Raw genomic sequence first — 13,576 nt, 5'->3', positions numbered from 1 at the left:
TGCTCTTAAATAGAAATCTCAGTTCGTGTACCCATGTACCATAGATACGTATATAATATACCATAGAGTCGAATTTTTTCCACAAAAGCAGCAAGCAAACCATATGCACATTGAAAAAAAATATTCTTCCATCCTTAAAAAATTAATGTTCTTCCGCGAGTGTTGGGAACTAGCTCACTTTGTGATACCAACTTTCTATATTTTCTATGTTAAAAAATAGGAATTATAGATGTAAATTTATATGATTTTCCTGGTATTTGATTGTTTCATATATTCACCGTTAACCCTTCATGAATGTGGTAATCAATTAGCTAATTGCATAAATACGTAAGTCATAACAAAAATGAGTAATTAGAGTATTAGGTGATATAAATTGAAAAATTTATATTAAAAATATAATTTAAATTATTTGTTCTGTTGATAGCACCAATGTGCTTTATATATAAGTTGAACTTCTTGACTCAAGAGAACAAATATAGTAGAATACAGCAACAAAGTTTCATGATTATAAAAAAAAACTAGAAACCGGTATAATCTAATAATAAAATTTTATTTTTTTTGTATATGTGGTAAATTTGAATATAACAATCGCATTCCATAATTTTTGAATGTCACTCTAAGTTGATGTATGAAGCTTGTGTATACAATATGTGACAGTTGTGATATCCAAAATCGTGCATACTATAATGGGCGAAATTATACATACTTCTGGCAACCTTAATACAATTTATTTTTTATATATAATATTTACGTGATAGGACAATATAATTGATAGTGTTGGGTTACTTCTGGTTAAAAGGACAAATATGCTTGTAATACAATATAGGAGGTTATTTACTGTGACGTCGACAATGTTGAATCATGCTTTTGAGATATCATGGACTTTAGAAATTGATGTTGTACATTTATGCAAGAAGTAATGGCTTTAACCACCCGCCTCATATTGGTCTGGGTTGGCACCTCAAGTAGGGAATCTTGCATGACTGGCCTCTTACCGTGCTGGTGGGGAAAGACCGCAAGGAAACCAGGGGTTTGATGAAAGGCAGGCATTCTTCTTCTCTTGGCTGGGAGTGGGGTCGGGGATTTAAGATTGTAGTCTTCATATTATTATAGGGTCTGATGGGAGGCAAAATGGATCGTCCTACTTTGACGTGGAGTCACCCAATTCTAGCTGAGCAGGTCAGACCTCGGTCCCGCCAAGAGTCAGACCGACGTTAGACCCTAGTTCTCTTTCGGGAAGGAAGTGTCTAAATGGGCTTTTCACTCAAGCTCAGGACTAGGCTTCCTTACGGGTATTCCCATATCGGGATCGGGGACCAAGACGAAGCGTAGTACCATACCCGAACCCCTTGCTCCCAAGACAAGTGCTTGCTTACGCTTTATATAGTGGCCGGCCTTCCTACCAGAATGCCTCTAGAAGCTTCTACAAAGCTTTGCTTCCGGTAGAAGCTAGTCGCTTCGGTAGCTTGCCTGCCAAGCCTATAGGCGAAGGGGCGCAACGAGGCATCGCTCGCATTTCCTTTCAAAGGGAATGTTAGCTCGGCGTGCACCTATGACTAGTTGCTCTTTGGTTAGTGTCTCCCACCCAGGACTCGCTTGCCCCAGTGCGGTGTTCCGATAGCCGAGCTGACCTCAGCCAGAGGCCAAGCCAACCTCGAACCTCGCTGAAGGCCGAGCCGACCTCGACCAGAGGCCCAGCTGACCTCAGAGCCCGCTGAAGGTCAAGCCGACCTCGGCCCTGTCAACCTTTATCCCGTCGAAGATCCCGCGGATCCTTAAAAAGAAAGGAATGGTTCCTCCCCAAGGCTTTCTATAGCCCACCTTAACGACTGTGATTGGCCTACTCGGGCAGCCGAGTAGCCAGATCGTGCCACGTGGCAGACCTAGAAGCTCCCTCAGTAGTTCTTTCTGTATCGCGGTGTTAAAGGTCGGTCATTATGACGGCCGCCTCGGGGGATGGAGCATTGATGACTGTCCCCTCACATACCACCATGTAACGCCTCGGGAAGAAATACGCACACAACACATTAAAGAGCTCCCTCGACCACTTTCGTTTGGAATGACGTGACAGATCCTCAGAACAAATCTGTAAAGATATCTCCTGAATCCTCCGCCTGCGGGATTGATCTCCGTGCTGTACGCTACCTCCAACTAATGGCCAGTTGATCACGAATCAGCCCGAAACTTTAGGTAATGGTCGAGATCCTCACCCTATAAAAATGGGGTAGAGAAAGGCCTTCGGTAAGCTATTACAAGCATTCTTAAGTCATAAGAGGCCATAAAAGGCACTCAGAAACTTCTTCAAAAACCCTGCTAACTTAGCCATTGGAGGGCCTTCGTCGGAATCTCCGGCCAAGGCTTTGTGTACATCAGACCGCAAGAGGTAGCTCCCTTTCTCTGTCCCGACTGGTGTCTTCTCGGCTTACTCCGGCGTGGTCACCCTCATGCCAAATTTTCAACCACAACAGGGTCATTGACAAAGAGAAGGATTTATCAATGAGCCGATTCATGAAATAGTACGCACCTGTTAATAATATAATTTATTTTTAATGTCTTCACAATAAATACTTTTAGGTATATTTCTAAATTATATCCAATGCAATATTATTAATGTTTTTGTCCTATGAATTCCGAGAGGTTACATGAGAGCAATTTCAAGACGAGGGGGATGCAAGAGATTGCACCTCAATGTAGAAATAGATGTTCAATGCTAACTCTCAAAAGTTTTGACTATTAAAATAAAAACAATTTGACAAAACCATGACATTCGCTAGTTCTTTCAAAAAGTAATGGTAATGGCCAGAATTGTAACGTTACAAATGCATGAGGAAGAGTGAGATCATAAGCCACGCAACAACTAAGACGAAACTATCTTTTAGATGTATCTAGCAACTCTTATGCTTCAGAAAATATATCTGTTTTCTTCTGAAATATACTATTCTTTTACCATATACATCCTTTCATATTTTACTTTTCAAATAATATATAAATAAAAGCTAATTTAATTAAAAATATATTTATTAAGTTCAATCTAAGCGGTTATAATTAATAAACACGCACTATTCATATAATTAAAATCTCTACTAACATCATTACAATTTTAACCCGCATTTAATAATATTCTGCAGTTTTTTTTTAAAGTTTCTTAAATGTTCTGCAGGTTAAAGTTCTGTCCAGTGTGTGCCAAATATGGCACGTTATTGACCTGAACCGGGCACCAATATCCGTGCAAAGATCAAACTAAAGTCTAGAAATTTTGGAGGAACCCTGAACCATCCTATTTATGACTCCTGCACGCCAATATCGGAGGGTTTTTTTTTTTCCCTTTTTTTTGGCAGCTTCCCACACCATGCGTATATGAGTACAACCAACAAAATCAAAAAAAAAAAAAAGCTGACTTAACAGGTAGAAAACATCCACCTGGTTCACCCAGAGGAAACTTTCAAAGTGATGCGCTGCATAGAAGGCCATACAGTCAGCGATTGTATTTGCTTTTCGGTAAATATGTGCAGCCCTGAAAGCGCCACAGTCCTTGGTCATCCTCCGTATGTCATGGATCAGAGACAACTCATTCGTCACGGTATACCATCCGTTGATCCTCTCGATCACAAAGGTCGAGTTATCCTCCAGATAGATATACTTCGTACCTAAAGTGCGCCTCATATAGATGACACCCATGATAGCTTTAGCCAGATCACAGATATGGAAGACCAAGATCCGAGCCCCTTTTCGTTGCTACAGAGGATCGTGCTGCGAGGCACCCGAGCATCGCCAGTATACGGGCCGGGTTAGGCTCACCGGGAGTGAAGCTGTGGTCCTCCCGTCCAGAAGCAAAAAACAAAAAAATCTACCCGGCCCAAGCGCATACCCAAGCGCACCCTTCTTCCACGTGCCACTTGACGTGGCGTCTTATGACTGGCCCTAATTTCCTTGGCTGGAACCACTATCTTCGTGCCACGGAACACGCTTGGCGATTGCCTTGTGCAGCGTAACGGAAGTTGAGTTCCGGTTGTACCATTCCCCGCTGAACCACGGCAGGCTGGGGGCGGAGGGAGGGCGCTACGTTCCACGGCGTCGGTACGACCGGATACAACTGGATCCGATCGGAATCAAGGAACAGACCCGGAAACTGCTACAAGGTCCGGTCCAGATATCAAACCGGTTGGGGCCGGGCAAGAATCCCGCTATAATGATGGTTTTTTTTGGTCATCTGGTTGATAGAAACAAATAGGAGCTACACAATGGAGATGGAGCTGCGCCAAATAGCTCAAACTCTTTAAACTCTGTTGAAACAAAAAAATCACTTGCCAGACCAGCAAAGACAGATGAAAGATAATGGGCCATAGACGGTCTTTTTTTTTTTTTTTTTGGTACACAAGTTCCCCACACCATATGTATACTGCCATTTAGATCAGACAAGAGGTGCTGACTAAACGAAAAGGAAATATCTGCCTGGTTCACCCCAAGAAAACCCTCCGAGTGATGCGCCGCGTAGGAGGCCACCCAGTCGGCTGCTGTGTTAGCCTCCTGGTAAACATGAGTGGCCCTGAAGGAGCCACACTCTCTAGCCATTCGTCGTATGTCAAGGAGCAAGGCCTGCCCGTCCGACTCAGGATCTCATGCACGGACCCCCTCAATCGCAGAGGCCTAGTCACCCTCCAAGTGGATGATTTAATCATATTACTATCTATCTAATAACTTTTGCTTGATTTTTATGAAGGAATTGAAGAAATGTATTTCTACCTGATGAGAAGTGATGTGATATTATTTTTTTGAGCTTATGTGGAGAGTTGAATAGGTAAAATAATATCTTAATTGATTGAATAATGAAATTAAGGCCAACAATGGTAATCGTAAACCTTGTTATATAACATCTATTGCTCAATTTAGCAAGGGAAATTGTTGAGCGATGGTGCGGCATTGTGAATGCTATTAATTTGAAGCACGGGTTAGGCTCCGTTTGGAGGAGTTGTTGGCAGTAGAGTTTTTAGAAATAGAGTTTTTGGAAATATAACTTTCTAAAGTAAAGCTTTTATAAAATGTTGCTTGTTGTTTGATAACTATATTTCTAAAGTGTTGTGCTACTTTAACATGTGTTTGGTAAATAAACTAAAAAAGTACTTTTGGTATAACAAAATGACTATAAAAGACATTGCATAGTATTATACAACAAAGCACAATAAAATATAATATATATTAATACATAAATATATGATATAGTATAATATTACTGTAATGTAATATAATATTATTATAATATAATAATATAATATTATATACTATAGCATAATAATTTAATAAAATATTATAATTATTAGTGTAAATTTATTTTTCATAATATAACAAATTTTCTAGCTAGGTGATAAAATTGGTTAAATAATTATTAAAGGGACATTTTGTATAATTGTTATATTTTATCACAAGTATTTTGGTCGAAAAAACAGCTTTCTAACCGGGCCTAAAAGTGCTTTTTCGGAAAGTTTCAAAATGTAGCTTCTTCCAAAAAGCTGTTTTTAACATTCTGAAAAAGCTAAAACAGCTTTTCGAAATTTTTACCAAACATCCATATTTCATCTAAAAGTACTTTTGAAGGGCCATAAAGTGCTTTTTGGCCCTCTAAAAGCTCTCCTAAATGAAGCCTTAACACCCTGGTATAGTTGCCCAAGCTGAAGAAAAATTAAATCAGTTTTGAACCTATAGAGTTGCCATGCTCATGTCTCTAGCTGGGTCCTCTTTTTCGCTGCCCTCAGGAACCCACTACAAGGGCCTCTATGTTGTTGCAATTATAGATGATGGCCCTATTAGCATAAACACATTCTATCCTACGTTTGAATAGTGTAACCATGCGCTAATCATGTCGGGCCACACCGAACTAACCTTACATATTCGACTTGGAGTAGAAAACAAACTTCTCCATCTGAATTTTCTATAAGAGCTAAAAAACCTAACCTCCGACGGCTACTTAAAGATCTCCACACCGTCGTTCGCCTCACTGCCGTTAGGTTTTGCCAGTCGCAACCGCTAAGTCACCATCGGTTCCTTTCTTCTTTTTCTCTTGGCGTCCAACGGTCTTAGCTTACGGTCACCAGAGATTTTAGTTAAGCACTCACTGAAGTCTTAGGTTCTAATGGAGAATTTCAAAATTATTTGGACCTATAGTTTGGTTCTACTTACAAAGTAAGTAATATGATCTTTTTCTAGATTTATCGGCAAATTATAAGATTATTATATAAACAAATTTTGAATCATACTATTCATGATGTATGAATTTGATGAACGATATTTTATTATTGAATATGCTTTATTTTGGAATATTATAATCATGCATAATCAAAAATATTGAACTCGTTCGATTGTTTTTGATATCCCATGATTTTTTGTAATTTTGTCGAATTGGAAGATGAATTGCATAATAGTTTTGAACTCTTAGTCTGACTATATTAAGGACCCACCAATGGGGGCTAATACATTAGCAATTAATTTGTCCTAAAAAGTTTTGTCACAAGAAGATGTGCGACATACCGCAAGCAGATATGCGATTCTGAAGAATTTTATCGCAATACGTGGCACACCGCGAGAAGGTATGCGGTATTATGACCCTGCTACAAGAAAAATATAATCATAGCTCATGATTGACGAGATGAATTTGATGATTTGAAAGATTTTGAATTTATGAATAAATTTGATTTTGAGAAAAATAAATTTAGCATGCATAATATTTTGATAATGTTGCATATCTGGATTTGATTTTAAATTAATAAATTTCAAATACTTATTTTCTATAATTAATTATTTAAATTATTATGTAATTAATCTGGTGTAAATGTTCATTGTTTGCTGGGCTATCTAGCTCATTATTTCATATCTCACTATTTTTAGATTTTGAGAACTAAAATGACACGGTATTATGATCGAAAGGATGACTAGAGGCAAAATTTGACGTCTTTAAATTCAAATCAAGATTTGATTAGAGTTTGATTTAAGATCTTTTAAATATTGTTGGTTCTATGAGACATTAAAATTAGACTCTAATTATTTAAATTGAACTTTAAAAATTATTTATTTAAATTTATTTCACTGCTTGTATATGATATCATGTTGCGATGTTTTGCATGTTCGTGAAAAGAGTTTTCTACGAATATACTGCGATTGCTGCGATCGCTATCTCAGCAATCTCTCGGAGGCCTGACATACTTAGAATCCGCTTATTTGCATAAATTAGGCAGCTTTTTTTGGCAGGTAATTTAGCAGCCGTTTTTAATGCACATGCATGATGGCAACCCCCTCCCTCAAGAGTGGTATAAAAAGTTTACCAAGCCCGGTCAATAATAAAAAAGATTAATGGAATAATCAAACACCAGCGCAAAAATGGATAATAATGCTACACCACTGCATCGATGATGTTGATATGGACTCATAATAAATAACATATTCAGACACCTGGCCTCATCTCGTCCTCCACCACATGAATACATGATGCCCTCCTTTGAATGGCTTGCTAGGTCAACGGCCAAAGCCGTCAGCCACCATCCAATGTTTCCTCTATTCACCATCTTATAATCCCCATTGGAGGAAGCAGCCAGAGAGGACAATTGGAAAAATAGCTCATCTTAGTGACACATATAGGACCAACTGTCTGGTTAGGTTATCAACTACAATATTCATCCTTCTCTCTCTCTCTCTCTCTCTCTCTCTCTCTCTTCTCCAGCAAAAAACGTGAAAACGAAAAAAAAAGTTGGAGGCGAAGAAGCAATTTAACCAACCAAGTCACTTTCAGGCCACTGGCAATCACAACAGTAATCCCAAGGAGGGTGTTGAAGCTGTAATGATGTGAAGGAGCAGCGCCCCAGCTATAGAATGAGTGAACGCAAGCCCCTCGAGGAGCTTGCATGGGAGAAGGCCAATGATATAATAATAGGAACACGTAGCTCCAACTCCCCCCTCAAGCGTGCTTATCTGATCAAATGCTACAAGAAAGATTTAAGAGTGGTCAACGAGCCCTATTTATTTGCAATCAAGTAACAAGCTCTATATAATGGTCCCTTGCCTTACGTGATACAAGGACTTGTAAGTCTCGAGCACTATATCGCTGCAAATACCTTGACTAACCTTCGCCATCACTAGTAACTCCATTTAGCAATCAAGTTGTTTCAATTGGGCAATCCAAGATCAATCTAGTAGGATTTGAACTCATGACCTATTCTCTCCAGAATCACTCAAATCCCATGGAAGATCTTGAGTGTAAAAAGCCATGACAGAGAATCAGCAAAACTAGGATTAGGTCGGCTTTCGCAGTTGTCTGTTTCCACAAGGAAAAGAACCGAGCCCACCATGCTCCCGAAGCTGACTGCAAGTCTACAAATTTTATCCATGGGCAGTAGCTTTGCCCACACAGGCAGCGTGGGGTCGTCCAATCACTCCCATCCCCTTTGAAAAAAAAACTGGTGGCCAGTCTTAGTCACTGGTGGTGGTTTTTTATGGTTGGGCCCCAGCTCCACGGAGGGCTCTCGTTCAAGATTTCACAGAAAATTCAGTAACAGGACAAGTAATGCCTGATGTTGGGTGTCTAATTGATTCTACTAAGAGATGGGAAGAAAAAAATAATAATATCGCAGCCGTTTCAATCTTTTCGGCCAATTAATCAGAAGAACTAAGGGCATTTTAGAAGCGGCTTGCGTAAAGCCGAAGAGACTCGATGCTTATCTGCTCCCTCTTTTAGCTCACCGGAGGTGCAAAGTAAGTGTTTGTGTATTAGTCCATCATAAGAGCAATAACATACATCTTCCGTTAGGGCAACTCTTGCTAAATCGGGTCGAAGTTAACGTTCGGATCGGTTTAACGTACTGAGAAATTTAGCATGGTTAGATAATATGGTTCAAATTGGCCAATTCAAGATGATGGATAATAGTAAGATGCTACATGAAATTGAATTTTCTGTATATCATCTACCATCTAATTCAACCGGTTGACATACGTTCTATATGTATCATCCAATTTATTGATATCATGTTGAATTGACTAATTCAAATTTATCCATTTTTTATATTTGAATAAAATATTTATAATGAAGTGACAAATAAATGATAATTAACTCATTCATACTTTTCAATACTAAGTCAAGAATCTTAATTTTTTTTCTTCAAAAAAACAATATTAGGTTAGGAAAAACTTTTAGCTTCTGTTTTTTTTATTTTTTTAAAAAATATTTATAAGTCCGCTGCATGAATTTTTTGCACATGAAAAAAAATTGAATAATGAGATTCCACTTTGAAGCATAAATTTTACTTGAGGATTTAGATAGGCAAAGATGCTGACCTAAATTTATACTTTTTTTTTGTAATTGTTGGACCATCCTAACTTTTTGGAGTTTTGCGTATCCTTCAATTGGTTTGACCTTATTTGCATCATTCAATTTAGAAAAATATCATATATCATCCATCATAGTATCACTTAATTCACTGATTTTATATAAAATTTGATGATTGCTTAAATGATACCTAGCCCGAACAGATGACATCAGTCTTTGTGTACGTCATTAACTTCGTTTTATATTAATGAGTTTGGTGATGATATAATAATTTGCAAAATAATTGGTAGTAGTGCTCTTCAATTCATTGACTCGGGCTTTTGATTGATTCTAAATTATATTTTATATTCAATGCGTGCTAAATAGTTTCTATTTCTTGAGGGGGAAAAAAATCCTGTTTTGATTTCAAGCCAACGGTTTTGGAGCAGCAATCCAATTCATTCATTTGCTTGCCTATACAAAGAGTAGGATCCTATTCATTCGTCTGCTTGCCTCTACAAAGAGTAGGTTCCTATGCGAGAAACACACGGTGATCGCACTCGACTTCGTAGTGGTTTTCCTTCCTACTTTTTTTATCTTTTGGGTTCCGCATCCCTCATGCAGCCCTTCCGCATCCAAAGGTCCAAAAAGACAAAAAAATAAAAACAAAGAAAAATCAAAAAGGCGATAGAAGCGACCCAAAACCCCCCCTCCTCAGACTCTCCAATCCCAAACACAAACCATTCGATCGCGAGCGAGGCGAGGGGCGATCGAACCATGGAGGTGGTGCCAACGACGGCCGGCGGCGGTGGCGGGATAGGCTACGCGGATTCGGTGGAATCTTCGCCCCGCTCCCGCGGCGGCGAGTCCTGGGACGAGCCCTTCCCGTCCTCCGCCGCCGCGGCCTCCCGCCTCCGCCTTATGTGCAGCTACGGCGGTCGCATCGTCCCCCGCCCCACTGACAGGTCCCTCTGCTACCTCGGCGGCGAGACACGGATCGTCGTCGTCGACCGCCAGTCCTCCCTCGCCGATCTCTCGGCCAAGCTCTCCCGGAGCCTCCTTGGCGGCCGCTCCTTCTCCCTCAAGTACCAGCTCCCCAACGAGGACCTCGACTCCCTTATCTCCGTCACCACCGACGAGGACCTGGACAACATGATCGAGGAGTACGACCGCATCCTTCAGTCATCCCCCGCTGGCGCGGCCGCCCCTGGTGGGGGTGGTGGCAACACCGTCTCCACCCGTTCCAACCGCCTTCGTCTCTTTCTCTTCCCCTCGAACCCGGACTCGGCCTCCGCCTCCTCATCGATCGGATCCCTCCTAGACGACTCCAAGTCTGAGACTTGGTTCGTCGACGCCCTCAACAGCGCCATGGGCGGCGGCATCGACGGTCTCTCCGCCGACTCCGCCTCCGTCAACTGCCTTCTCGGCCTCGAGGACGATTCCTCCACTCACTCCCGCGGCGTCGGCGTCGGCAGCGGAGGCCCTGCCGGCGGCGCCGCCTCCGAGCCCGAGCGGCTCATCCTCCCCCGCCCGGACTCCTCCGGGAAGCTCGCGCGCCACAGCCACGATGTCCACTCGGTCCCCGACTCCCCGATGCTCGACACCACCTCCTCCTTCGGGTCCACCTCCTCTGCTCCCTCTCTCTCCCATCTGCCCCCGATCCGCGTCCGCCCCGAGGATCGCCCCCCCGATCAGCGGATCGGCGGCCTCGACGACCACTTCGCCCACATGAACCTCTCCTCCGCCGCCGCCGTCTCCGGCCAGCGGCCGGACGAGGGCTACAAAGACTCGAACTTTCCTCCCCACTACCCCTCTCCTCCTCCTATTCCCCTTCCCACCGGCTCCTCCTCCACTCCCACCATCTCCCCCACCGAAAACTCCGGCCGTGTCTACTCCGACGACGATAAGTCCGACCATGGCGGCGTCCGCAAACCGCTGCCCCCTCCTCAGCCTAGGCCTACTCCGATCGACGCCCCCATCTCCGACTCCACCACCAGGTTCCGTCTCTCCTAAATCTTACTTTACTATTGCCAATTTCATATTTCTTTTTTCTTCAACTTGTTATCAAGATTCTCTCTTTTCATCTGGTTTTGGTCTTGGTCTTCGTCTAGAGCTATGTACTATCCAGACAGAGCTTCTTCCGCTGCCAGCGCCGTCAACCCGGTATCGGAACCAAGACGGGAATTGCCTGGCTCCGCCGACCCAAGCTATAGAGTTCCGATGCCGGTACCTGATTCCGGCTATGTTCTGCCACCCGTGCAGCGGGAACAGCTCCACCAGCCACAGCAGCCACAGCAGCAGCAGCAGCAGCAGCAGTTCATTCCGGCCAACCCCCATTACATCCACCACCCGGCCACCGGCAACGTCGTCCCCGTCTCCTCCTACTACCCCATTGCCCACCCAATTCAACAATCACAGCAGGCCCCCCATCCCTATGATTCCCAGATTCCCATGTACTTCCTGCCTGTCCGTCAGAACCCGCCACCCTACAATATTGCGGCGATGCCGCCCAATTTGGCGGACCCGGCTGCCGCAAAGCCCGCCGGGTCGCTTCCTAGGACCACCGTGAGGCCTGAATTGCCGGCAAATTTGTATAGGGCTGCGGCCGCCTCCGCGCCGCCCCCTGCTGCATTGCAGCCGGCCCAGCCTCCGCCGCCTCTGATCCGTATGGCAGCCGATCAGGTCCCCCACCAGTACGCCGGAATGGGATATCATGTCATGCACCACCACCACCCATCTCAGGCCCCAGCAGCAATGGCCAATTATGGCTACGAATACGCTGACCCAGCCCATGCTCAGATGTACTACTCTCAGGCTGCTCCGCCCCCTCAGTATCATACAGTGACCTCCGCGGCGGTCATCCCTGATGCAGCGCCGGGAGATGTGAAGCAGGCTAGAGCATCATGATCACTAGTTGTTATCGAGCTCTTGGAGGGAGATTTTGGTGGTGGCGTGGGAAATATTATAGTAGGCTCTCTTTCTCCCTCTTTTAAGTCATATAAACTCTGTTATCACTCTGTTTTGATTTGATATCGGGGAGTGTCGTCCAGTATTGTCATAATGTTGTGTGTTGGTATTATGTTTGTCTATGTTGTAGGAATAAGGGGAATTGGGTGATGAAAGAGTCTACTCTGCTTGTGTTTATGCTGTCATTATTCTGCTCTTTGTGGCGTAAAGTGTTATGCTGGTCTATTGGTGTCTTTGAATAAATATACAGCAGTCCTGGAATGAGATCTCTATGTATATAAGAATAATCAACCTTCAGAAAGAACATTTTTAGCTTTTTTTTTTTTGGTTGTTGTTGTTCTAATGCAGCTAAAAGCTGCTTACGGTCAAACAAATCGCCTGCATCAAATAAACTTAATACCGGAAATTGCTTCTGATATATGCCAAAGGTTGATCGATATCTAGCCTTCTTAATGGCTGCTGGCTGAACTTGGTGAATCCTGCCACTATTTCTCCTGCCGTGAAGTGTTGGAACAACTCTTGTGGATGACCACTGAGTAACCCAGCTCCAATGTCAAAGGAGCCCCATTTGTGTGCCTTCAATTACAAGCGACACTGATGTGATTTGGTGGTGCTGTTTAGATACAGTGGGATCCGGATATGCTCTGATATGCTAAATTGAAGAACTTTCGTAAGGCCTCTCGGTCTCTGCTCTCCCTCGAATTTTCTATTTTTCTGTAAACAATTTCTTCCAGTCTTTAGCCGAGAACATAGGGATGTGGGGTGGAGCATGCCGTTGGTACCATCCAACCTGGATTGCATCGAGAAGTGAGCACTCCTCAGGTGGGTTCCATGGATGGTCTTCCGTAATGAACGGAAGCGCCACTTGGGAGCGAGGGGTTGGAGGAATTTAGGAACTTCACGTGACGAAGTTTAAGCCTAGAAGCTATAGAGGATAACATGGTGGGGGGGTTCCACCATCTGGAAGGCGGGCCCGGATATTTATTGGAGGGTGAGATGTTCGATGGATGCCGGTTTAATCTTCCTTAGAAGCGAGGATATTTTGGTGGCCTTCTCATCTTATCTCCATCCATTCCTCTCCTTTCCGACCTTCTAGTGTGGCCTAAAAAGACCTGAGGATGTTATCAATCATGTATACTTCCATATAATTGTGAGATGGAACTGTGCTATGACTTAGGTGACAGTCTTAGTTGGGTTTGGTTCCCTTTCAACCATGGTAGCCAATGAAAGATATGTGAGGTGCTTGTCCTCCAAATGGGAGGAAAGCCTCCAGCTCCTGCGCCATTCCTCTCTCGCATATGTATCAACGGGCCTCTGAGGAAA

General features: G+C 43.1%; 1 protein-coding gene across 1 annotated transcript; it reads left to right on the top strand.

The window, feature by feature from the left end:
• Positions 1-9,888: 9,888 nt before the first annotated feature.
• Positions 9,889-12,557, top strand: LOC103724316 (uncharacterized). Its single transcript, XM_008815539.6, has 2 exons — positions 9,889-11,283; positions 11,398-12,557. The coding sequence occupies exons 1-2, from the start codon at positions 10,064-10,066 to the stop codon at positions 12,191-12,193; spliced, it is 2,016 nt and encodes a 671-aa protein (XP_008813761.4). The 5' UTR covers positions 9,889-10,063; the 3' UTR covers positions 12,194-12,557.
• Positions 12,558-13,576: the final 1,019 nt, after the last annotated feature.

The sequence above is a fragment of the Phoenix dactylifera genome, chromosome 5 (assembly GCF_051530095.1).
Source record: "Phoenix dactylifera cultivar Ajwa chromosome 5, Ajwa_hap1_PhDact_Kaust_v1.1, whole genome shotgun sequence".
Taxonomy (NCBI): Eukaryota; Viridiplantae; Streptophyta; class Magnoliopsida; order Arecales; family Arecaceae; genus Phoenix; species Phoenix dactylifera.
This window is presented reverse-complemented; position numbering and strand designations above follow the sequence as displayed.

What these genes read in the sequence shown, in the direction of transcription:
- LOC103724316 (XM_008815539.6), top strand. Translation starts at nt 10,064, where the DNA reads ATGGAGGTGGTGCCAACGACGGCCGGCGGCGGTGGCGGGATAGGCTAC. An exon ending in ATCTCCGACTCCACCACCAG is followed by an intron (nt 11,284 to 11,397) that starts GTTCCGTCTCTC and finishes GTCTTCGTCTAG; the next exon opens with AGCTATGTACTATCCAGACA.